Genomic DNA, 27,696 nt, shown 5'->3' with positions numbered 1-27,696 from the left:
TTTCATGGGCTGCAAGTGCATGCTTGGTCTGCATGCAGTGCCGGGGAGTTAAGGCCTATAGGAGCAGCTTTTGATGGCCAACAGGAGTTGTTAGACAACTATCCCCAGCTTTACCATTTGCCAGAAGCGAAGCATGCTATTCATGGTTTCTTACAAGTCTCTGCTGTGCCAGATGACCACTGGGGCACCTTTCTCATTAATCCAGAGTTCACTGACCTTCCCTTCTTTGTCTCACTACCCCATGACTTACTGGTATTTCCAGGGATCATCTGCCAAGAAAACTACAAATCCTTGTCTCAGCATGCGCTTTTGGGAGAACCCAAAGTAACACATCCTTCTATGGAATACCTCACCACTATCCTTTTGGAGAAGTGTTGCAACAAAAACTCTCCCATCTAGCAGTTGCTCAGGTTGCCAGGGGAATCGTGGGATGGGATTGGGGGTGTGTGTGTGTGTGAATGAATTCTCTGATGTTTTAATTTAACTGGGTTCATGGCAGCAGCCACAATTTCTGTGAACTCTGCAGACAGACATTCCCTGTAAATGATAGTTCCTCTCTTTACTGTAGATATCTCTGAACAGGACTGTCCTTGTCCCTGGTCTATAACTGTACTCTGGGCCAGTTCCTTGCACCAAATTCTACTGATAAAATTAACAAGGACAAGACACAATTCAGTGAATACCTGATGTGCAACAGACTCTGTTATACAACTTGTATGACCTACTTAAATGGTCACAACCATTCTACAAGAAAAGTACTCTTATTTCTTTCTTAGAGTTTGAAACCCTGGGCCCAGGGAGGCTATCACTTGCCGCATCTGCTGGGTGGCAGAGTCTGGATGTGAAGCCAGGGATGTGGCCAGAGATCCACCATTAATTCTTTGGCTACACCATCTTTCAATCTCCCCAACTTTCTGTCCCAGAGACCCCACCCCCAGGTCTCATCACATCCACAATTTACTGTAAGGCACAAAATTAACATGAGATACTATAGTTCTAAAGTTTCTGAAGTGTGTGTGTGTAAGTTGCTCAGTCGTGTCCGACTCTTTGTGACCTCATGGGCTGAAAGAAAACTCCTCCAGGCTCTTCTGTCCATGGAATTCTCCAGAACACTGGAGTGGGTTGCCATTTCCTCCTTCAGGGGCTCTTCCCTACCCAGGGATTGAACCCACCTCTCCTGTATCTCCTGCATTTCAGGCAGATTCTTTACAAGCTGAACCATTGGGGAAGCTCAAGTTTCTGAAATTTTAGTCAAAAAAGAGTGAAACCATCTGGTAATGAGAAACAATAAACACATGTTTAAATGTAATTGCAAATGCAGCATTTCCTAGACACAAGATATAAAAAAATTATGGTTTTTAACATTTTTATTTTCCCCAATTTGGCCCTCATGGTAAAAGAAAAAAAAAAAAAAAGTTTATCACCATTGCTCTAGGGTAAAGATCTTAGGGGGAAAATGCTTTTCCCCGTGACAGAGCCAGCATTACCAGATAATGGCCTAAACTCCACAGCTTTCCTGGCATCAACCTCCATCTGACCCTATGTTCCACAAAGAAGTGTGAGAATCAGAGCAAGTGGCCAGTCATAAAGAGTGCTTCTGTTCTCCGTACAGCACTGGGCAGCCATTGGTCAGCAAACACTCCCGACAAGCCTTTCCATCAACACAGAAGACCCACATCAGATTCTGTTTCAAGGGTCACAAAGATCAGGTTCACAGTCTCATTCTCCCTTCTGCTCATGCCAAATAACCCTGGGAAAATCATGCTTGTGCCAGTGAGCCTTTTCCATTGTTCTGTACTTTGGGGAAGCTTTCATGCTCCCATTAGTTTAATGAGAGAAAAAAAAAAAATAGAGGATGGAGAAGAATACCTTTGAGGGCAACCCAAATAAGCATCAAAGAGTTAAAGCAAGTTAATAAATGTGAAATAGTTCAATATGTACTCATTCTTTTAATGTCTGCATATTTGGAGAGAGAGAGATGGGGAAGCTTTCATTCTGGGTAAAATATAACCAACATATTGTCTTGAGGGTAATTTTGCAAATTAACTAGAATAATTATCTTCCTCAGCTCTCTATTTTTAATTACCTTTTCTTGATAATGAAAGTAAAAACAATACACTAAAAGAGAACTTTGTGAGTGCCAGGCCTTGCTTAAACCGTTTCCTATGATTCATTTAATGCAACACCACTATGAAACAAGTAACACTGTCTCTGTTTTATAGATAAAGAGAGAGTAAGTAATACTCTTAAAAAAGACAATAAGTAAATTCCAAAGTTCCATCTCTATAGTTCAAGCTACATTATGTTGCTTCAGTAGATTGACAGTAACGAAAATCATAAAGCTTGTTGCAGAATATCTGGAAAATGTGGGCAAGTATACAAAGAATATTTGATGTACTCATAATCTCACCACCTAGAAATAAATGAACATTCTGATACAGTGATCATGACAGAATCTCTATAAATATGACATAGCTTTTGTTGTTATCCCAAATGAAAAGCTATGTGATTAATCACCAAATGTGGGGAATATATTTGCAGTGGACTGATTATAGCGTACGTCTTAGGCAGAATTCATTTGGGGGATCTCAATGGATCACCTCCCAACTGTCAGCAATCATTTCATTTTCATAAGCTAAGGCTGAAGCACATGTACTATGGCTGTCGTTTGGAAAAGACCCATCATGTGTGTTAAGATGCCATGAATGAAGGAAACCAAAGGTGACTTCAACTTTGAAATCTGAACTGAGAAGCACTAAAGGAGATGTTATGGACTAGAGGTTTTGATTTCTGACCAATTTGAAGCAGTGCTCAACATGACTGACAGTGGGAAGAAACAGGGATCTCTCTATCATCTATCTTTACCTCTCTATCTATCCATCCACCCACCCATTCACCCATCCACATAATTCACGTAATGGTACTGTCTTAGGCGGATTGGTACCAGGAAGCAGACCCTGAGATCAAGATTTGAGTGCAACTGGTTTTTGGAAGATTCATGGTGCAACTGGTTTTTGGAAGATTCATCTTTGAAAACACCAATAGGGCAGTGGAGAACTGAGAGAGGAAAGGGAAAACAGGTAAGAAAAGGTGTGTTAATGAACACAGTGTGGAGCTATCCTGCTGGGTACTTCTGAGAGCTTAGTGTGGTAGCCCATGAGAGCTGAGGAGTTTGGGATATTTATCCTCCAACTCACACTTGCCACTGGATGAGAGCAGCTCTAGCAGTCATTAACTCCCCAGCATTTCTGGCCTGCCCTGCATACTAACCAAGCAGGTTCCTGTGACTAGAGAAAGCCCTTTAACAGCCACATGGGTTTACAATAAAAAGTGTAGATGTAGATGTGAATTGTGAGCGACTGATAGGTATGGGCAATGTCAGTACATGCTCTAGTCCTATAGTCAGCCAGTAGAAACAACAAAATTGGAGTCATTATATATATATACACACATACATATATATATGTATACACAGATATATAGTCTATATATAAGCTATAGTCCTGTAGTCAGCCAGTATAAACTAAAACAAAATTCGAATCATTATATATATATATACATACACATATATACATGTTATATATTCATATATATAGTCTATATATATGCTATAGTCCTATGATCAGCCAGTATAAACTAAAACAAAATTGGAATCATTATATACACACATATATACATTATATACATATATGTGTGTATATGTATATATAAACATATATTATATATATATATATAGTTTTGTATTCTGCTTTTCTCCTAATAAAATGCTGGGAGCATTTCATGTCCTTAAATGTTATTTGAAAAAATGACTTCTAGTGGTTGCCTATCACATTTTATTTAACTGATTCCTTATTTTTGGACACATAAGTCATTTCTAATTTTGAAGTACTTAGAATAATTCAACAATAAATATTTTCATGCATATATTTTTCTCTATATCTCTGGTGCCTTAGGATAAATTAATCAAGGACAATTTTGTTAATTATCTAAAGCAAGGATTACCAATCCCATATCTATAAGAATGCTTGAAATTGATAGAAAACTTAATTTTTTTTTATTCTGATGGGTGTCTCCAGACATAAAAGTGACATAACAACTTAATTTATTTTTATGATGAATCTGCTCTTAGTCTCTATATTCAGTTGTTCTCAAGTGATGGAAGATTTTTATACCTTTATTATGGAAACCTTTATTGCTGTCTAGCCAAGGTGGCAAGTTTATCACCATGCCATCAAATGAGATGATTACTTTCCAGAAGCAGAGGTGAACACCTTCTCTACAAAAAGGTCATTAATAACCTTGCTCTCTTTCTTCACAAACATCATGTCATACAGAAGTGAAGTCGCTCAGTCGTGTCCGACTCTTTGCGACCCCATAGACTGTAGCCTACAAGGCTCCTCTGTCCACGGAATTTTCCAGGCAAGAGTACTGGAGTGGGTTGCCATTTCCTTCTCCAGGAGATCTTCCCAACTCAGGGATCGAACCCAGTCTCTCGCATTGTAGGCAAGACGCTTTACCATCTAAGCCACCAGGGCTTAAGGAAAAATGGTTTGATCCTTAGCATTTTGCATTTTACATTTTACTTGTTTGAGGGAAAAATACCAAATTCTATTTTCCATTCTCCAACAGTCTGGCATGCTTTCTTTCCTATTGAAATATCTCATGAAATTCCTGAATGACTACCATTTGTTCCATCCACTGGCCTTTTAGTTTTCACTTCTTAACTTCTCTGAAGTGCTGAGTGGTATCACTCATGCATGACATATCCCTATTTTCCACGAAGCCTACACTTGCCTAGTGGTCCTATCTCTTTTTCTTTTGGCTCTTCTTGTTCTCACTCCGTTATTCCTCTCCTTCTTCATTTCTTCAACATGTGGACATCGTCCATTGCTTAGCCCTGTGTGCCTACTCTTCTATTTCTCTTGATGACCTCTCTCTGTTCAGGACCTATTTTTCACTCCATGGTTATGACTCTTAGAGCCCCATTTGCAGGCTCCCTTCTCACTCTTTATATGGGATTTAAGCATGAAACTTCTTGATAGAAAATACCTCAGACCTGGCATGATCAAACCCAAATTTATCGTCTTCACTTTAAAATGGTTTTCCCTATTATTTTCTCTTTGTCTTTCCTTAATCCCTTCCCCCTATTCAGTCATGATCAGTGGCAATTCTCCTGTCTTCTCCTAGATCCCGTTTGTTGAACAGTATGCACACATTGCCTCAGTCATTCGACACAAAAGCCAAGGAGTTCCTCGAGAACCTTCAGACATGTCAGACATTCCTACCCCAACTACCACTGGCATAGGAAACTCTTATGACTAAATTACCAGCCATTCTGTGGTTAGTATTTCTCTGCTTTGGACTCTCTTATTAGTTTATTAGGAGAGTATCTACGTGAGCGGGGGTGTTTGTAACTTGTATTACTATACAGTTCTTAAAAACCACTTAATACATTGGTATAAATGCCACGTCTGTGTGATTCATTGCCTGTGAACTGAGACATTTTTGTTTTGGACTAGGAAAAGTTTACTAGATCGATATGTTAAGGATGTGTTCCATGATATATTAATCTTCTGAGACATTCAGTGAGAAAGGCTTTCTGTGGTCAAATACATTTGGAGAAACATTGTGTTCTTGGTGATTCAAAATGTGTATTAAAAGGGCAAAGTGCTAAGAAGTATTTCTTAAACTTATTTTATCAGATCGTTTAATGATTCTCCAGCTCTTTCTCCCCCCTCCCTCCTATTCTCCATCCCTTTCCTCTTACTTTTCTTTCTCTCTTCCTTTCTTTTTAGAAACATTAAATATCTAGGGCTCCATGGGAAAGATTTTGGAAAACACTGTACTTACCTGTTTAAGAAAAGTTCTTAGGAGCAAATTTCTACCTTTCTCTGTATTTCCAGAGCCAGCACTGTATCTGGCACAAAATGACTGCTTGACAAATGTTTGCTAGCTTGAAGTGCACACAGGATAGTATATTAATAAGAAGCCAAAATATTATGTTGAAAGTTGTTCTCAAAAATCACACCAGTTTTTTGCTACCAAGCATTTGGTAGTTTTACAGAAACAAATCATTTAGATTTTTATTTCAATTAATCCACTTTGGATCATAACCACAAGATGTCTGACTTGGGACAAATCTTGGTAGGTATATAGCCATTATTTTATGGACAGGTCTTATCTTTCATTAAGAACTTATAAAGAGGTTGAAAGAATTATCTCAAGCAACTTAAGTACAAGAATAGAGATGTGAGTTCTGGGCATACCCTGGGTAGGCTCAAACACTGACTTTGCCACTAACCGACCAAGGGAAGCTGGGAAAATGTACCCGTACCTCAGTTTCCTCATTTGAAATGGTGATGATACCTGTACTCCCCTTACAAGGTCATTGTGATGACTTGAGATTAAACAGGTGAAAAGCTAAGCACAATGTCTAGTACATGGAAACACTATTCGCTATTAATACCACTAAATGTATTATCAGCCAGGATTGCATAGTTGATATGAAATGAAAGGTGACCACACAATTTTAGAGAGAATTTGAGAGAACTCATGAAAATATGGATGAGGAGGAAGGAATTGTGTAACTGAGGTCTCCATATTGATAAGACTCCAACATTGGGCCATTTGTAGCACTTTGGGTTGGAGAGAAGAGTTCATTCTGGTTTGAAGCTACAACTCCCAGAGAATAACTTTCCCCACGGTAGGGTGCTGGATGGGCATTTTACTTATTTGGGCATTTTGCAGGCTCAGGGAGAATTCTTTCTTTTTACCCAGAAATTCCTGGGAGGTTGCACCTTTTTTAATAGAAACCACATAAGGAAGAAAGTTCCCTGCCTCTCTGTAAGAGGGCACCATTTCCTACCTGAATGGGTAAGCAAACGCCACGTCAATGCTGAGGTCACTTTCCGTCTTGTTGGCACAGTCCACACTCAGCCGCAGGCCTCCAGAATAACCACCACATGTTGCAAATGCAAAGATTGCAAAAAGCTGCGGAGAACAAAGAAAGAATAGAGAAGGCAGCTATTAGAATGGTGTTGATCTCATGAAATATGTCAGCAGGAGGTTAGTGTCTACATTGAGAGAGGTTAGGATGGCAAGTATGACCATCCAAGTATGGCATCATATATGGTTTTGGCTGGAATGAAGGCCAGGATGATGATGGAGAGTGGGATGGTGTGAAAAATTGCCTGGAAAGCTGGAGTAATTTTGCTTGCAGAAAAATTAAATACAAGGACAAAATATCTGCATTTGAGATCAAATATCTGTGTAAAGATGGTTAGACAGCATCACCGACTCAACGGACACGAACCTGAGCAAACTTTGGGAGATAGTAAAGGACAGGAAAGCCTGGTCTGCTGTAGTCCATGGGGTCGCAAAGAGTCAGACACAACTTAGTGAGTGAACAACAGCATCTGTGTAAAGAACTGTCACACTACAGAAGGTAGAGATGTAATCTTACATCAAAGTCTCTGGAAAGCTACACATTGAGGGATTAATGATGGATATCTCCATGTGGGAAGAATTTCAGATGTTTCCTTGCTTCCTTCTTTTTGGTTATCTGTATTTTCTGCAAAATACATGTTTTGTCTTTTGGACTAATACAGATTTTTAAAAATGCACTAAGAATTTTAGGATTGATGGGTGGAGGAAGTGGAGATTACCTAAAATGTGCTATTCTGGAGCACAACATCATATATGTCAACCTTAAAGCATCCTCGGTGGTTTCATCTCTGTTTTACTTGCTCTTTCAAGAGTCAACTATTAAAAGGTTCAACTGATGACCAATTAATATCAGTCTATCCTAGCATAAAACATGCATCTATGGTAATCAGGCAGTGAAAATTAGAAGCAGGAACTCAAAGAAGTATCCAGGGAAAGAAGATATATCTGGGAGGGTAAGAATGCCCTAAGATGGGAAGAAAACAAATACCAAACTTTGCCCACTTAGCTTGGCTAAATTCAAAAGAATGTCCTGCTCATTTCTATAGTACCCCCAGTTATTTTATTTTAACTTTGGAATTCACCTTCTTATAGTAGCTTGGGTTCCCATTAGCAACACTAGCTCACTTTGCATAGTGAGAGGAATTACTGTGTAAGGGTATTGTAGTCTAACATGTGATCTATCCTGAAGAATATTAAGTGTATATGAGAAAAGTGTGTATCCTGTTCTTTGGGGATGGAATAATCTGTATTTATATATTAAATCAATATGCTATAATGTGTCATTTAAGAGCAATGTTTTCTTATTGATTTTCTGTCTGGATGATCTCTCCATTGACATAAATGGGGTCTTAAAGTCCCCTACAATTATTGTACTGCTGTCAGTTTCTCCTTTTTTGTCTGTTAATATTTGCTTTACCTTTGGATTGATCTTTATTATTATTATATAATGCCTTTCTTTGTCTCCTTTTACAGTCTTTGTTTTAAAGTCTATTTCATCTGATATAAGTATTGATACTCCAGCATTCTGTTTCCACTTGCACAGAATATCTTCTCCCATTCCTGCATTTTCTGTGTGTATCTTTAACTCTGAAGTAGCTTCGAGGCCCAAGAGAGGCTATTGTGGGTTTGCTGGTATGTGGGACTAGAGCCCTGGAGCAGGAGCCACCTTGGAGGGGTGCCAGTGTCAGATGGGAATGCCTGTTGGTGGGATGAGACAGCAGCTGCTTTGGAGGAGCCAGCTGGGGCAGGTGGGATGGGCAGGGTAGGTCCTTAGGGATATACCAGGTTGGTACACATGGTATTAGTTCAGTTGATGGAAAGTGCAGAAGTGGTACACACCAGGGTTGGGCCCACTAGGTAGAAGGAGAGTTGTTTTGTTTTTTTTTTTTTTTTAATGGTGCCTGCCAGTGTTTCTGTCCCTGGAGAAAGTTCCACCAGATCTCTACCCCTCCAGCACACGTCCTAAATTTAGTCAGTGGATCTCTTTCTCTCATGACACAGGTGCTTTTTAAGCTGCTGTCTCTGTGCTGAGACTTTGAGCAGCGAGCGTGTGTGTGCATACTCTCCAAGAACAGAGTCTCAGTTTCTAACAGCCCTCCTGCTTTCCTGGCCATAAGCTGGCTTCCAAAGTCAGATATTACAGAGGCTTGTCTTCCTGGAGCAGGTCCCCCAAGCTAGGGAGCTCAGTGTGAGGCTCAAAGCACTTGTTCCACAGAGAAAACTGCCATAGCTGTGATATTCCTCCCTCCATAAGTTCTGACTAGATCATGCTTCTGTTCTTTTGACCCAACTTGATGAGGCCTTTTCCTTATAGATTCTTAGTTTTAGAAAACCTGTTCTACTAGTCTTCAGGTCATCCTCAGTGACAGTTGTTCTGTAGACAGTCCTAGATTTTGTGTGTCTGTGGGAGGAGATGAGCTCAGGATTTTCCTACTCTGCCATCTTGATCCAGAATCCACCAAGTTACTGGTTTTTAAATCCAGTAATTTAAAATAGACACAACTTGACCAAATGATATTATAGACATAGTAAAAGTAAAATGTGTTTATCTGTGTTAATGTGTGTAAAGCACTTAGAACAGATCCTGGCACAGAAAAAGCATTTAATAAATGTGAACAAGAGATATTACTCTAAATAAATGTGTAAGAGATTTTGGTAAGATCTTGTAGGACATAAAGTAGGAAGTTTAGACTTCCTCCCTAGCTAAATCTATATGACCATCCGCCCCAATGAACCAACATACAAGCACTCCAGAAAACCTTATCTTTTTCCTTTGTTAGCTTTCCTTCCTAGTTTATATCACTGATGGGACTTGCGGAGACATTTAGAAGGTGCTCCAACCCATCGTGAAATCTGAGAATGATACACACAGAACACCAAGGCTGACAGGATTCAGATCAGGATCCCTGTGATACGGATTTGCTCATGACCAAATGTTCTCTGTCAGCTCTCAGTATTGGTAGGAAAAAGGAGGACATGATTTTAATTGTTCAATGCTTAAATCTAGGTCTCATCATACAATACTGGATGGCACAGCCCTTCGTGCCATGTCATGACAGCGTCTTTAGTACAATTTCTTCCAAAAGAATGGAGTAGCAGGATCCAGAGCCCTGTAGTAGGATGAGGAGATCGCCCTTTCCTCATCTGTACAACAGAAATACCCTCTGTGTCCTCCCAAATCACTGAGAGAAGAAAATGAGATGGAGTACGTATTTATGTGCAGTCTTCTCTGAACCCATGCAGATTTGTGTGGTATTTACACATGTGTACTTCTCTCAGGCAAGAGTCCTAAGTGTGTAATCAACATTTGTACATGAAAAGGTTAGGAGGAATTATCTGTTGTTGGCTTTATTAAGTACCTACAGTGGGTTAGCTATCGTGTCCAGCACTCAGCATATGTGATCATATTTCCTTTTGACAACAACAGTTTGTGTGTGAAGCTTAATAATCCTATATTAAAAGTGTGGCAGGATAGCATAAGGATTTCAAACAGTAGTATTCTCTAAAATTCCCTGTAACATTAAACTGGAGTGATTTAGAGGTAAAAGACTGAAAGATAAATCCTTTAAATTCAGTGCTTAACGGCTGTAAAGAAACCACTTTTGGCTTTTCACCTTATATTAAAGTGCCTTACATACAGTAAAATATTATTAATACTACCATGCAGTGAACTTAAGATGGAAAGATAATTATGTATTAAAATTACATATTTAGCTCAAAATATTTGATATGAGAGGAAGGCATCAGAGTATTGAAACCACACACATCACTACTTTTTCTTTTAACGTCTATTGAGCTCTGAAAACACGAAATTGAACTTCAGTTAAATATGATACCTATGGGCTTTCTGGTTACCTTGCATTCCCCACAGTCCTCACTGATTAAAGAGAAATCATACTGTGTGACTGATACAAAACTCACGTGGGTCTGGTGAGGATTAAACAGATAATGTCTGTACAACACCGGAAGAGTCAGGTCCTGCTGAGTGAATAACATTATAGGGATAGTCTGGAAAGTGAAATATCTAGGAGAATGAAATTAACTCTTTCACAGTATATCAGCCAGGAACCTGGTCCTATAATTAGGATACATCAGGACAGAGTGAGGAGAGGGAAATGGAAGTCCTTTAGGGATCTGAAATTCTCTTAGTGTTTCAGAGAAATGTAGAGTCAGATGGAACTTTGGAAATCTTGGAAGTTGGTAGTCCACCCAACAACTCCACCCTAGGTGGTAGACAGGAGCAGTTCCAGAGTTAGGCAGACCTGAGCCTGAGTCCAATTTCTAGCTGCCTGACACCGAGCAAGATATTTAACTTCTCCCAACCTCATTCTTATATCCACTAATCAGGACTAATTCACTGGCTCATTCAGCAGCTGTTTAATGGTGTATTTACCAGATGCCAGATGAAGAGAAACAGAAAGGTAAAAAGTTAGAGAAAAGACAAAGAAAAGGTAGGTCCCTGCCTACTCTGAAGTTTAATGCTGGAAGAGCGTTAGGATAGAATTAAAAGAACATACAAATAACATAATTACAAATTGTGTTCTGGAGGACATCTTCCAGACCAGGGTGTTATATCTGAGGATGTCACATTTATGCTAAGACCGTGCAGATGAAAGCGAGAAAGCCACAGGCAATGGAGGGTGGCGTGGAGAGAAGCCCCAGGGACTGAGGGCACAGCTTAAGTGAAAGTGCTAAGGAAGGAAAGGCTTGACAAGTTCAAGGAGTCAATGGAAGATCGTGTGGCAGCTGGATGGTGAATTGAGGTTGACAGTAATCTACCTCACGTGGATTTGGGTATGTCAACTGAGAGAACACATGCAAAGCATCAGGTTCAGAGCTCTCAATAAACCATTAGAGTGTGTCCCTCCTCTTCCTTCTCCTTCCCCTCCCCTCCCCTATCACCACACTATTGAAGAAACTGAGAACTAGAGAAGAAAGTCCATTTGCCTTAAACTCGGCAAGAGCAGAGCTGGAACTAGAATCCTGGTCTGTAAATTCCCTCAGTCAGCAGTCTCCTAATTAGCTCTAGAATAACAGGAAGAACAGTTTTTGACCACATGGATAGAGGATTGTCAAATGGTCCATACTGTTTGACCAGAGATGCATCATGGTGCTGCGGTGGCCTGAGGTTTTCCATGTTGCTCATTGGGGACTCACAAACACATACTGCAAACCTACTGCTAAGGAGGATGGGTAATACACTCACTCTTTCTCCTTTCCTTCTTTCTTTCCTTTCCTTCCTCCCTTCCTTCTCTCTTATCTCCCTCCCTTCTTTCCTCTTTTCACCCTTGGTGGGGGTGGAGGATTTTAGAAGAAGAATTGTGGAAGATGTTGTAAAGGAACATAGACTTTCTCAGCTTGACAAGTGTTGCTTAGAGAGGCCATGGATATTAGCGAGAGGATGGTCCCTATGTCTTGTAGATGTTAGACTCTGAGAGACTAATGCTGATTCCTAAGACATGATATCCTCTCTTGGGAGATGGAAAAACTTTGTGTTATGCAGCCAGGATGGAGGGAGAATTGAAGATGGGTCCTGGAAGGCTCCGGAGGGCAAAGAGTCTGAGAGAAAAACTCCATCTGAGGCCAGCTCTCTAGGCTATATGCAACATGATGACAGATTAATGACACTGTGTTTCTGTGTATGCATGTGTACATGTAAGAGTTTCTATAAGCTCTGGGCTCTGTGTTCATCCTCAACCAAACCTGTGCCTTCTTTTTGGTAACACAGTGTACTTACTCACCTTCCTAGACACCAAGGGCACAGTCCAGGGGCAAAAGTTCATTTACCTAAATCAAGTGAAATTATACAAGTTCACTCAGAATGGCCATCATCAAAAAGTCTACAAATAACAAATGCTGGGGAGGTGGAGAAAGGAGAACCATTCTCAACTGTTGGTGGGAATGTAAACTGGTGTGACCACTATAAAGAACAGTGAGGAGGCTCCTTAAAAGATTAAAAACAGAGTTAGCATGTGATCCAGTGGGTGTACTCCAAGGCAGATATCTGGAAAAAACCATAACTGGAAAAGATCCATGTAACCCAATATTCATCAAAGCACTATTTACAATAGCCAAAATATGGAAGCAACCTAAATGTCCATCAACAGAAGGATAGATAAAGAAGATATTATTTATGTATGAGTAATATTCCATTGTATGTATGTGTATATTACTCAGCCATTAAAAAGGAATGAAATAATGCCATTTGCAGCAACATGGATGGACCTAGAGATTTTTATACTAAGTGAAGTGAGTCAGAAAGAGAAAGACAAATACTATATGGTATTGTTTATATGTGGCATCTCAAAAAATGATACAAATGAACTTATTTACAAAACATAAATAGACTCACAGACATAGAAAACAAACTTATGGTTACCAAAGAGGAAGAGGGGATAGATAAATCAGGAATTTGGGATTAAAATATTCACACTACTATATATAAAATAGATAACCAACAAGGACCTAGTGCATAGCACAGGAACTCTATTCAATATGCTGTAATAACCTATAATGGAAAAGAATCTAAAAACTTATATGTTATATATATATATATATATATATATAGTCAACATGTATGTAACTGAATCATTTTGCTGTATGCCTGAAACTAACACAATATTATAAATCAACTACATTTCAATGAAAATTAAAAAAGAAAAAAATAGTTCTGTGTTCCCATCTTTCCAATTCTCCTCAAATAGAGCAGACACCTCAGCCTCCAGCACAACCTCAGATAATCAATATCATAATCACCGGCCCAATCACTCACTTCCCTATAGTTCAGGAGAGTAAAACAAATCTCCTACAATGAACTCTCATTTCACTACTGTCTTGGATGATCTATGGCTCTGTTCCTAACAACAAAAATTACTCTCTAATGTATGAAATTAGCCAGCAGAGATTTTCCTTGCATGCAGTTAATTAGGAATACATCCAGGAGAAAGAACAGAAGCACTGCCTTGCACTTTCTGGCTTAATAAGCATCCACAAACCAAAATTCCTCATAGCAGGAATACCTTTACACAGTTAACAATACCAAAGGTTTTCCCCTGAAAAGAGTGCAAGCAGCTCCCTCCTTTGAATTAACTGCATCACATGAGGAATATCAGTGAAAGCTGCTATTAATCCTTCTGGTTAATTTGCAAGGCATAGTGGAAAGCAATAGGTTGGAGGAGGACAGGAAATCAGGCTGATTAATGACTCTCACGGGGACTGTGGTCTTCAGTGAAGTCAGGGAGGGGACATCTTCCAAGGTCTCATGCACAATCTCTGGCAAGAAAGAGCCCTTGGAAGAAATAAGTGAGTAAGGAGCCTGGCTAGAAAGAGATTAGGTGATTGGGACCAAGTGGTGGCATTTCTCTTACCACCAAGCTGTATGTGCTGGCAATCAGAGCTCCACAGATACAGCTTTGACTTACACTGCTGCTGCTGCTGCTAAGTCGCTTCAGTCGTGTCCGACTCTGTGCGACCCCATAGATGGCAGCCCACCAGGCTCCCCCGTCCCCTGGATTCTCCAGGCAAGAACACTGGAGTGGGTTGCCATTTCCTTCTCCAATGCATGTTGACTTATACAGCATTTGCCAATTTCCATGGTGTAAATACTTCCACCATGGCCAATTCTAAGCCACCAAAATAACATCTCTGAAACTTGACTGGGAAGAGAACCGCAGAGTCAGCTGCGCTCAAGCACACCACAGCAACCAAAGGACTTTTCTTGACTCTCCCCTGGAGCAAGAACCCGGGGCTGATTTCAATGGTTCACTTCTCTTATTTTACATTTCCTCTTATTCCATATCTCCTATTTCCTCTTATTTCATATCACTCAACTTGGGTTTATTTGGCTGATTTCACTTCAATTATTCATTCATTCATTTGTTGTATACATTCAATCACTTATTATTTACTTACTGATTTAGTTATTGTAGGAAAAGCTGTTGATGCTCCGCTTAGGATCCCCTCCACACTCTCTACAGGCCACCTGCAGCGTCAGGGGAACAGTCCTCATATGCATCAAAGGTTCCTCCCTAAACATTCAATTCTCTCTGTTGAGGGCTATCTCAGGCAGCAGGGACACAGTCTGTGACTGGGGCATGGTGCAAGGTTTCGGGGATCAATTCCATGTTAGTTTCCAAACAATGCGGGATGGAAATTGGTGGACAAATCCCCCAAGTGTCCTTCTCTGCCTGTGGGGAAATTTTGAGGTGTGTTTAATACAGTTTCTTCCAATGGGATTGAGCCCTACTGCCTGCAGCAAATATGCTCATGAACGACACCTGTGGTTGGAGTCTTCCTTTTCCTCTCTCATTTCCTCACCCATCATTGTGCTTCCTGGCATCATCTCTCAGGTCACCTTGTTGAGCCTACATTCTTCCATTTCCCAAAAGCAAGTCTCAGGATCTGCTTTTGGGAAATGCAACTGAGATAGTTCCAAACACTGACCAAGTACCAAGTGTTCTCCACACACTGCAATGGCCCTAGGACTGTATTAAGGAAAGGACAGGTACCACTCAGCACCCCTTAGCACGTGCCCCTCAGCTTATAGCTAGACATACTCTCATCTCTGCAGCCCTTTCCAAATAAGCAGAGATCTTCTGCAAACAGAAAGTCTTCTTGGACTACGCTGTCTAGAGAAGGTCACCTGACCCCAGCCCACCCCCACTCTCACTCTCATTATTCACTTCTGTTGCTATTTACCTGAGCAGACATTTAAAAATCTGTGTTTGGCATTATGCATTCACCTGTTTATGTTTTGCCTGGCCACTTCTCTGAGGAAAGGTAATACCCTTGTCTTTACTGATGAATCTCAGCTCTTGGCAAGAAGTGGGTGCTCCCTAAACACTTGTTGACTAAAATATATAAATATATTCCCCTCCGCCACCCCTGGGCTTCCCTGGTGGCTCAGGGGTAAAGAATCTGCCTGCAATGCAGGAGACACAGGAGATGCAGGTTTGATCCTTGGGTCGGGAAGATCCCCTGGAAAAGGAAATGTCAACCCACTCCAGTATTCTTGCCTGGAGAATCCCATGGACAGCGAGCCTGGCAGGCTACAGTCCATAGGGTCTGCAAAGAGTTGGACATGACTGAAGCAACTTAGAAGGACACACACTGCCACCTCCAGGGAAACTGAAAGTGAAAGTGAAGTTGCTCAGTCGTGTCGGACTCTTTGCGACCCCACGGACTGTAGCCTACCAGGCTCCTCTGTCCATGGGATTTTCCAGGCAAGAGTGCTGGAGTGGATTGCCATTTCCTTCTCCAAGGAAATGTTTCTTTCCACTTAGAAGGACGCACACCGCCACCTCCAGGGAACTTGCTATCTATTTGGGAATGTGGACAAGAGCATGAACAGGTATGGTGACAGTGCTTTTTGGTGATGCAGTCACTGGAGCCCCTAGAGGAAAATGTGGAGTATGTTTGCAGAAGAGTGGAGAAACCTGAGGAGTGGACTCTCGAGGAATGACAGCTAAGCAGATGCCAGGCAAGCATGCCAGGTGTAGCTGGGTAAGAGGGAGAAAATGAGCGTTTCCGGTAGAGAGAGAAGCAAATCAATGACACTCAAGTGAACGAGTAAGGCATATCTGAGCCATGTGGCTGACAGGACAGGAACAGACACTGTAAGATGGCAAGAAAGCTGAGGCTCCATTCAGGAGGTGGCAGGAATGTGCCAGGTCTGATGTAGTAAGGATCTCAAAACTCTGGCTCCTGGGCCACGTCAAGCCACATATACTCATTCATACATGCGGTCTATGGTTGCTTTCAGGTTTCAACCAGAGAACTGAGTGTGGACAATAAGAGGCCCTATGGTCTGAAAGGCAAACCTATTTACAACTGGCCCTTACAGAAACCCAGGAGAAACTGGGGTTTTAGGAGGGGCCTGGGTTATTGGCCAGGGAGGGGTTTGACCAACAGGAATTTCAGAAAGGCCACACTGGTTGGACTGGAGCGTGTGGATGGAGAGAGAGCAAGTATAGGTGCTAGAAGACGAGTAACTGGCTTACATCACCAGATAACCTGCAAACGCTATGCCAGTAGGACTACCACTCCACTCTCTCTGTACTCTTGTTGTGCCAAAACATGGTAGGTGGCTCATAAATGCTATCAAGTGAATGAACACCCAGTGAAGGCACAAGAGAAGATGAGAGGATGAAGGACTTGGAAATGTGTACCCTGGCGCTGAAGCCCAGAGTAATAAACATCGTGATGGTGACGATGATGGCCATGAAAATGATGACAGTATAAAAAATCAACCACACTTGATGCTCTGGGCCAGTCCCTTCAGTAAATACATTATTCATATGAACTCATTTAATCCTCTCAACAACCCCCTCTGAAGGGGAAAGAAACATAATCCCTCATTTTACACTTGAGGAAACTGGGTCAAACAGCATGCCAAGATTACATGGGTTATTGGTACGTGAAGTAGTTATGGTTTGAACTTGGATTTTCCTTTCTCTAAAATTTATCTTCATCTGTCCCAAGTCTCCCAGGGCTATGAAGGGTGTCTCACTTGGCTGGAGTAGACTATAGAAAGACTAAAATCAATCATGGGCTAGTTAAGGCCAACAATGCTCAGAAAGCCAAATGAGGACTAAACGAACCATTTGTAAGACAGAGCCCTGATCATACAGATGGATGCCAGCGGTAGCTCACAGATCTTGCCTCGGCATTACAAGACTTTGTTCTGCAGCATCACAGGTCATCATGGGGGAAGGACTGAGAATCTTGGATGGTAAGAATGCTGGAGAAGCCTGCCAGGAGTAGTTCTGCCAATTACATTTAACAAGACTTTCCTCCTAATTGTCAGCTACTCATGGTGGGTGGGAAGTCCCTCACACTCCTGTCCATCAATCAGCAGCTTTTAAGTTAAAGACACCCAGTTCCTGCCTCTCCAACTCCCTCTGATGAAGCCTTCCCTCTTGTCCCTTCTCCTTTTATGATCTGTCTTGGGTTGATGAGCCACTGGTCCTTAGCACCCCTTAGGAGCACTTCTGAGAACACAATTGTTTAAAGGAGCTGATTACTCTCTAGTAGCCCTGGAAAAGCAAGGAATACATACTGTCAGGATATTTTCTTGTGCAGAGTGTTTGATTAACTGTGGCTTCCCTCACCTCATACCCCATGGGCTGCCCGGGTGGCCCTTAGCTGACTGATGGAACACCTCTAAAACTTAATGTTCCATTTCTACTCATTTTGACCCGATTCTTCTTTCTTTTAGTGTTTCTTCTTCTGTTGATAATTAGATTTTTCCAAAGAAATTGACCAAGTACCTACTCTGATCATCAGTTTATGGTTATTGCAACACTCTGACCCAGAAGGTTTTTGTGAAGAGCCCTGTAAAACCTCAGAAGAGACCTTCCTGTGAAGATAAAAACTGCAGGTCATCCCCTGGAAGACAATATAATTCTATCTTATTTGGAAGCACTGAAAACCATTGTTGGAAAGCTCTCTCCTATAGAGCTGTATGCTTTTTCTTGTCATTGTATATAACTATCTGTGTTCTTAACCAGTTCCAATATCTTCCATGCTGCTTTCCATTTCAGGCTACATATCAAAAATTGGATACTATGCCCTTCTAGCTGTTTTGTGATTTATATGAAATCTTCCCAAGCAAAGGTAGCCACATAAAACTGGTATTTCATACTATCACCTGAGGAATCTGACCAGGCCCTGCAGATGTGTGTGTATGTGCACGCGTGCTCAGTTGTGTCCGACTCTTTGTGATCCTATGATTGTACCCTGCCAGGCTCCTCTGTTCATGGAATTTCCCAGTCAAGACCCTTCAGGAGAATCCAAAATTATCAATATAGCATAAGAAGTTTCCACTTTCATTTTCATAAACCTGCAACCTGGAGATGGACAGGGAGGCCTGGAGTGCTGCAATTCATGGGGTCACAAAGAGTCGGACACGACTGAGCAACTGAACTGAACTGAACTGAACAGAACAGAAATTTTAATGTATAGTGGCTTAAACAAAAAGGACTTTGTTTTTCATACGTATTGAGAAGTCCAGAACTAGGTGGCTATTGGTATGATGATGTCTGAGCCAACATCTCTATTTCCTGTGGTCTCTGCCTCATCACCAAAAGTTGGCTGCTGCATTTCCAGAGACATCCTTAGCTACATGGGAGCCTAGGAAGTGAATATTTAGCTTTCCTGGGCTACAGAGGGGTGGTCGGCAATGGTATAAGGGCTGGGAACGGTTGTTCAGTCAGTCAGTCACCACTGTCTGCTCCAGAAATTAATAGGAGAAAAATGCAGAAATAAAACAAGCATTCATGGCATTTTATAAAGGCAAGATAGCATAGTCAAGCCCATTCAGCATCCAGTTATTTCCTTTTCCCTGGACAGTACCCAGAGAGTTTTTTCTGTGTGTCTTATAAGCTAAATTTAACACTTGTCCATGAAATGAAATGTAAATTTCTGTTAGAATTGTATTCTCTCACATAAAGCCTGACCCAAATCTTTAAAGTAAAACACATGACTGAAATAGTGAAAATAAATTGGAAACAATCTTCATGCCTGTTAACAATTTAACCAAATAAATTTTGAGGTATTCAATGAACTATTATGTAATAGTTAAAAAGTATGAAAAGTATACATACAGAAAGTTACATGTAATCTCATGGAAAGCAAAAAAAAAAAAAAAGGCAAATTGCCAAGTATGACACATGTGCATTGCATTTTTGTAAAAGGAAGTATTTATACAAATGCACATTTTTAATGGATTTGAAAAGGTTCTGAAAAGTTGTACTGTAGTATCATCAGTTGTTAACACTGAGGAGTGAATGATGGAAGCAGAATCTCATTTTTAATTCTATTTACATTGCTTCAATTTCTTCCAATAAGCATGTGTAACTTTTATAACTAAAAAAATATTTTATTAAAGCAAATTTACCATTACCAAAGGGGAGGAGGGGTGGGAAGGACAAATTAGGAGTATGGGATTAACATACACAAACTACTATACATGAAATAGATAAGCAATAAGGATTTACTATATAGCACAGGGAATTATATTCAATATCTTGCAAAAACTTACAAGGGAAAATAATCTGAAAAAAAATATATGCAACTGAATCACTTTGCTGTACACCTGAAACTACCATAATATTATAAATCAATACTCTTCAATCAAAAATAAGATTTTTATTAAAACTGTAAATTTAGACAGACTCTGGATAACTTGAGCAAAGTAAATTCAGGCCTGTCATTAGATGGCTATGCTGTTTTTAACATTCATTTTGATGAAAAAATGTAAAATCAAAGAAAATTCACTCTCAGAATTATCTTCAATAATACCTTCAAATTATTTATATTTTGGGGGGCAATATAAGGGTAGGTGACAAAACAGTGATTATGGGATTGTATGAAATGCTATATATGAAATTAGAAAATTATAAAGTACCATAGAATTTAAAGAATCTTTTATTAAAAAGTTATTTACTTTTACAGAAAATGTAAGTGGAATCACATATTTGATTTGTTCATTGATTAAAATATTTTGAAAAAAATCACTGTCTACAATCAAGGTAAGAATATTTCAAAAACTGCCATGGGAACATATGGCTTACATATGTGTCAAACTTTATTGAGTAAAAGTGTTAACTCATCTTTCATCAGATTCAGTGATGGTCACTGTGTTTAAGGAATCAACTTCAATTCTCTCATAATCCATCATAATAGAATAACAAGAAAAAATGAAAAGTCCCTAGAGCTTCTCACCTAGAAGTAAACCATTTCTCTGACAGCTGATTTCAGAGTCTTATGAATTAATTTCTTGCCTATTGTAGTGTATTTGAACTTGACATTTTTCTGGAGAAATCTGATCTTAGATAACTAAAGAAAAGCACTGATAGATATCTTAATTCCACATTTTTGCTTGATAGGAGAATTAGAGCCAGATAAACGCATGGAACACTGTCACTGTTCTGCAATTCAATAACATGTATAGAACATGCTGGTATGAATGATTCATTGCCAGAAGCCATGCTTTCATGATAATGTAGAATATTTAGAATTAAAAAAAATACAAACAAAGTGGGAATCCTTTAAGTGCATTTTTCTTTTTAAGAGGAACTTTTAGTTACCAGGTCTCTAAAAACTAAAAGCCAAGTTTGGATTCTGTTCTGAATGAATTCAGTGTATTTGATGAGTCTTCTTTAAAAACTGAAACATTTCAAGAACTACAGTTATATTTAAATCCATCAAGAAAATTAGAATAATGCAGGATTTTGGAGGTGGGGGGGAAATCTTGATCCGTAACTAATTGGTCACATTCAATTCTTTTTATTAGACTGCATGGCTCAAAGTTTCTCTCATCCCCTCTCCTTAAATTAAAACAACAACAAAAAAAATTTGTCTTAAATGCATCTTCACTTTAATGAAAGATAAGCACAGGGTCCCATAAAAACGACAGTGAGAGTTGATCTTTTCTGTTTGTTTTGCCTGCTTTGTGCTTGTGGCGATTTTAAATAAAATCCAGGGCTTACAAAGTATAGAATATAAACAGGCATCATATTTAAGTTCAGGAACTAAAAGGTAGAAACCCAGAATGGTCATAAAACCTTTTATTGTCAGAATTTTAAAACATGCAAATAACTATGTAGAAAGATTTGAAGGTCTTTCTACATTTTACTTGTTTGCACATCTTACTTATAAGTTGCAACTCTCTCCTGTTCATATTTCAAGGTATTTGTGAAGTTCTGATGGTTCTGATCCTTGACCTGGGAATCAATGTCTGACCTCCCAAACATAATGCATAATCATCAGATCACCTCTGGAATAACAGGGAACTTGCTACCATGTATTATTTTGATTATATATGAAGAAGCAAGCCTGAAATAGGCAGTTGAAAGGTAGCATATATTAATTTGAAAACTACCCAAAATACTAGAGGAGAGGTTCTAGAGGAACAGTTGGAAGTATATTCTAAAGTAACATTTTCTCATTATAATCCTAATCATAACAACACAACTGCTGCTGCTACCTACGGGCTTTTATTTGTGTTCAGCAATACATTTGTCTTTAATGACTACAATATGCTTTGCAGACATTATTTTATTAAAATCTCATAACTCTGTGAGGTAGGTATCATCATCAGTCCCATTTCAGAGCTAGGTAAACCTTGGCTCAGAGTGGTTAAATGACTCATCCAAGGCTACATAGAGAATAATAGTTTGCATCCATGAGCTCAAAACTATACTAAAAGGAGCAATTAATCATAAAAATCTAATTGGTCACTGTTAGTGTGATGGCACCCCACTCCAGTACTCTTGCCTGGCAAATCCCATGAACGGAGGAGCCTGGTAGGCTGCAGTCCATGGGATCTCGAAGAATCGGACACGACTGAGCGACTTCACTTTCACTTTTCACTTTCACACATTGGAGAAGGAAATGGCAACCCACTCCAGTGTTCTTGCCTGGAGAATCCCAGGGACGGGGGAGCCTGGTGGGCTGCCGTCTGTGGGTCGCACAGAGTCAGACACGACTGAAGCGACTTAGCAGCAGCAGCAGAGGATACTAGTGAACAAACCTATTTAAAGAAGACTAGTCACGTGAATGAATGGAGAGTATTCATGCCCTAGTCACAGGGCATGAATAGAGACACACACATAGAGAACAGATTTGTGGACACAGCAGGGAAACGAGAGAGGGGCGGATTGAGAGAGTAGGATTGGCATATATACACTACCATGTGTAAAACAGTAGCTAGTGGGAATCTGCTGTATAGCACAGGGACCTCAGCTGGGTGCTCTGTAAGGACTGAGAAGGGTGGGAAGGAGACTCAAGAGGGTGGGGATGGACACACACTGATAGCTGATTCACGCTGTCGTACAGCAGAAACCAACACAACACTGGAAAGCAATTACCCTCTAATTAAAAATAAATAATTTTTAAAAAGAATGCTACTAGTATGTGACCTTATTAACAGTAGAAAAGAGGGCGTTTCCCTTCATAGAACTATTCACCTAGTAATGAAGAAGGGGTAATAGAATTAGAATACCACCACTTTGCAACCTATTATGGACTGAATATTTACATACACCCCATTCATATGTCAGGAGAAGGACATGGCAACCCACTCCAGTACTCTTGCCTAGAGAATCCTGTGGACAGAGGAGCCTGGTGGGCTGCTGTCCATAGGTCGCCCAGGGTCGGACACGAGTGAAGTGACTTAGCATGCATGCATGCATTGGAGAAGGAACTGGCAACCCACTCCAGTGTTCTTGCCTTGAATCCCAGGGACAGAGGAGCCTGTGTGGGCTGTCGTCTCTGGGGTCACACAGGGTTGTACGCGACTGAAGCAACTTAGCAACAGCAGCAGCATTCATATGTTGAATACCTAACCCCAGAGTATGGCTGTATTTGGGGTTGTTGTCTCTAAGGAAGTAATTTGAGTTAAAAGAGGTTAAGGGTGGGACTCTGATCCCATAGGATTACTGTACTTAAAAGAAGAAACACCAGCAATGAAGAATCAGACAGAGAGAACAGACCTATGGACATGGGGGGAAGGGAGGAGGGAGAAGAGGAGATGTATGGAGAGAGTAACATAGAAATTTACAATAACATATGTAAAATAGATAACCAGTGGGAATTTGCTGAATGACTCAGGGAACTCAAACAGGGGCTCTGTGACAGGCTAAAGTGTGGGATGGGGAGGGAGATGGGAGGTAGGTTGGGAGGGAGGGGATATGGGCATACCTATGGCTGATTCTTGTTGATGTATGACAGAAAACCACAAAATTCTGTAAAGCAATTATTCTTTAATTAAAAAATTAAATAAAAATCACATTTTGGACTTAGGAAAGATCACATGAGCACACAGCAAGGTGGCAGCCACTTACAGTCAAGAGAAGAAGCCTCAGAATGAAATCTACCTTGCAAGCATGTTGATCTTGGACTTGTCAGCCTTCAGAACTGTGAGAAATGAATTTCTAATTTTTAAGTCACCCAATCCGTGGTACTTTGTTATAGCAGCCCAAGCTAAGACACAACTCTTAACGAATTACTCTAAGCAATGATAACTGATAACACAAAAGAGAGGCAGCTAGATATGTGTCTCTCGCGGGAGAGGATCTCACCAATTTTGAAGTATTCTTTGCAACAACAACAACAACAAAAATCCACCTGGATTTGATCAAGTTTCTATGCCCAACTTCCAATTTATAAAAAATACAAGCAAGGGAAGGACACATGTAAGATGACATCACAAGGATAAAATGAGCAAAATCCAGACCTTGAGAAACTCTCCAGGTGAAAACATCCATTTGTTCAAGAATAATAGCAACAAATTACAAAAATGTACAGAGGCGAAGGGGAGACACAGAGAGAAGAGCTTATAGGTTAAAAGGTCTTAACAGATATATCAAAAATCCAGATTTCAGGAAACTTAAAAAAATTATGAGATTAAGATATTTGGAAATTTATAGATCTTTGATGACACTGAACTATTGCTCATTTTTTAGATAGGTGAAATGGTATTTAGTGTTTTTATTTTCAATACCTTTGAGAGAAACACACCGATTTATTATATGTTAAATGATCTGATGCTTGGGGAGAGGGTAATTATTGGGGATATAAAAGGAATACTCTTACTTATGAGTCCAAGTGATGAGGAAAAGGAGGCTGATTATATTATTCTTGTTTTTTTATATGTTTGAAATTTTCCATTACTAAAAATTTTTACAAATTGAGACCATATTATAAACTAAATACATATATTGATGTCTATAGTCAAAATTCAATAGGTTTTAAAATCTATCATATACCGGAACAGTTTTCAAGGTTTTTTTAAAAGGGTATTTAAGAATAATCTTAAAATTTCTGAGAGGATCATTTTTAAAAGTAAGGAAGTCTCATTCCATTTTATTATTATAATACTGCAAGACTTAGAGGAAAATACATTCTCTTTTCTTTCTTAATAATCTTTTATCGATTATTCCAAGAATCCATTTAGTTCTGCCCCATTATGAGAGAGCAGCTTTATTTCATTATGTTTTAATGAGACAAAAGATCACCACAGCCTAAAAGACTATACATTCCATGTAAAGGACATTATTTCCTAGACAACAAGACAAAAATTCCCAACATCATTCAATAATGTCTTTCTATTAAATTCAAAAAGTAATAAAATATATAAAATATTATATACATAATGTTCAATAGATTGGCTTTAGTTTCTGAGTACTAAACTTGTTAAGTGGAGTTCATACAGACCACACCCATAAGTACAAACAGAAATATTATCCCAACTCCAGCACTGCAAATATGTAGGCATGTAGTGACTGTGGAACTAAAAAACAGAGTGACCTTTTCTAAACATTTTAGCTTCTGGCTCCCAAGTTAAACTTAAATTACTTTTTAACACATCTAGCAAGGTTAAAATACCAGCAGACAGTCATCTTATTTGATCATGGGACACAAAGATGGTTATGCCAGGAAAAAAAAAAAAAAGTGACACAATTCTAAAAGAAGAGATTTTCATGGGCTAGGGAAAACTGTGGAGAAGGCAATGGCACCCCACTCCAGTACTCTTGCCTGGAAAATCCCATGGACAGAGGAGCCTGGTGGGCTGCAGTCCACGGGGTCACTAAGAGTGGGACACGACTGAGTGACTTCACTTTCACTTTTCTCTTTCATGCATTGGAGAAGGAAATGGCAACCCACTCCTGTGTTCTTGCCTGGAGAATCCTAGGGATGGGGGAGCCTGGTGGGCTGCCATCTATGGAGTCGCGCAGCGTCGGACACAACTGAAGCGACTTAGCAGCCGCAGAGAAAACTGGAAGATGTGGGAATAGAAATGTAAGTAAAAACTGCTTTGCCAGTAGTAGATGCCCAACAAAAATGCACTTTATGAGTGTGAGGGATAGTTCTTCCTCTAAGAGACAGGAAGTAGTCACTGGATGGGGCTCCAGGGAATTACACTGAGTTGGAAAGGAGGAAAATTGAGCAGATCCATGTAGAAGGGTGTTAATTTTCTTAGCAGATAGATAAATAAGTGAAAGCAAATAATGAAGGGAAGTGAAGGTGGAGATTAGGAATTTGAGGAACTAGGAAAAGAAGTTTGACTACCTACTGAAGAGGCAGAAAGAAATGAACTAAAAATGAAATGAGAATTAAAAAGGGCACAATGCCATGATGCTACTTGCCTTGCTTGGCAAGAGGAAGCCCTCTGAGGGCAGAGGCCATCTCTTGGTTATCTTCGCCTCCCTTATACTGTAGCAGTACTCACATCATGTCTGTAAATTAAATAATCTCCTCAACCCATGCAAGTACACCCAGAGCACACCTCTGGGACATATCAGATGCACACAGAAAGAAGCTAAAAAGGAGGACAGAAGAGCGGAGTCAAAGTTCTTTGATAAAGAACATGTCAGAACTGTCATCAGGGTAAACACAATGCTTAGGTCATAGTAGGCATTTCAGAGTAATTTACTGAACAATGGAAATACATCCCTCATCTCCCTCCAATCAGGGCAGAGCACACAAGTTTATATTAAAGCACCTGGTTGGGAGGGGGGTGTCCACCAGAAGGAGTGTAAGTAAAAGTCTGAAGAGAAATAAATAGAACCAGAAGTTAGAAGAAAATCCATCCACATCAAACTTGAAGTGATAAGGGAAAGAAAGCAGAAACTATGACAAAAAATAGATTAAGAGTTATAATAATTAAATGACAACATTCTGAGGTGTGGGATCATCTTGGAAGCTGGAATAAGATAATTTCCCATTCTGTTTTGGGAAAAAGGTGATAGTGGTCATCTAAGGTCACCTGTTGGGATGCCAGGGGAATACCTGAGGAGCAGTGTTGGACCTCTGTTTACTCTTCGGGAACCTACTGAAGGTGATGGACTTACTTTGCCGGGAAATTCTCATCTCCTCATGTATTTAAAAATTATCATATAGAATCTGTGCATTCAGAGACCCTTTGAGGCTCCCTAATAAACCACATCCAGTGATGAAGGATCTCAGGCTCTTGAAGAGAAGCACACTTGGGTGACCGCCCATCTATATCTCCTACTGAAACCTGGCCTTCACATGCTTCCCACAGTTGTCTTTCAGACAAGTACTCTTTCCAAGGCACTCCCCTTCCCCCGACTCCTGCCAACTGAGGTTTCTGGTTCCACTTCTTCCGAATTTCCCCAACACTCATCATAAATCACTTCTTTTAGAATTATGTCTTCATCCAATTCCATATGCATTGGAAATCTGACTACTATGAAAATGCTGGATCTAGACTTATTTGAGGCAGGGGGGAAGGGGGACAGGCTGCTTCTTAAAAGGGGGCTTAACCTGAAAGAAAATCAATTCACTGTAAAGGTAAAGTATACGATGCTCCACAGTAACCAGCAGCTTCCTCTTATTCCCTCAACTCTAGAAGAGGCAGAATCCTTTCGGGAAACCTACTGGCACACAGGAGACCTCGGTGACTTTGTGTGGCATGGAATTGATTTCTAATGGAATAAGCTGATCTCTGAGGAACGTGATTAGCAGTGGCTGTGGCAGCAGAGCTTTTTCATCTGCAGAGCAGAGGACCCCGGCAGGAATAGCAGACTGTGACCTCCACCCACTTCCCTGATGGCGCTGGACATGGATGCTGCCGCCGGCACACTCTGCCTCGCAGGAAACTGAAAGGCATGCCCGAGAGGCCGATGGGAGAGCGTCCCTCAGCAGAGATTGGTTGGAAACGTATATTTTAATGGACACACACTGAAGTATGCAAGAAATATCCTTTCCCAGTCTCATGTTTTCATC

At 40.2% G+C, this 27,696-nt stretch overlaps 1 protein-coding gene across 1 annotated transcript in view; it reads right to left on the bottom strand.

Moving 5' to 3' along the window:
• Positions 1-27,696, bottom strand: part of SYNPR (synaptoporin) — a 296,290-nt gene that overhangs the window by 123,520 nt on the left and 145,074 nt on the right. Inside the window, exon 3 of the mRNA XM_040246570.1 lies at positions 6,866-6,990. Within this exon, the coding sequence (XP_040102504.1) occupies positions 6,866-6,990 (125 nt within the window). The remainder of the gene's footprint in view (positions 1-6,865; positions 6,991-27,696) is intronic.

The sequence above is a fragment of the Oryx dammah genome, unplaced genomic scaffold (genome assembly GCF_014754425.2).
Source record: "Oryx dammah isolate SB20612 unplaced genomic scaffold, SCBI_Odam_1.1 HiC_scaffold_9, whole genome shotgun sequence".
Lineage (NCBI taxonomy): Eukaryota > Metazoa > Chordata > Mammalia > Artiodactyla > Bovidae > Oryx > Oryx dammah.
The sequence above is the reverse complement of the archived record's forward strand: the minus strand, read 5'-3'. Positions and strand labels throughout refer to the sequence as shown.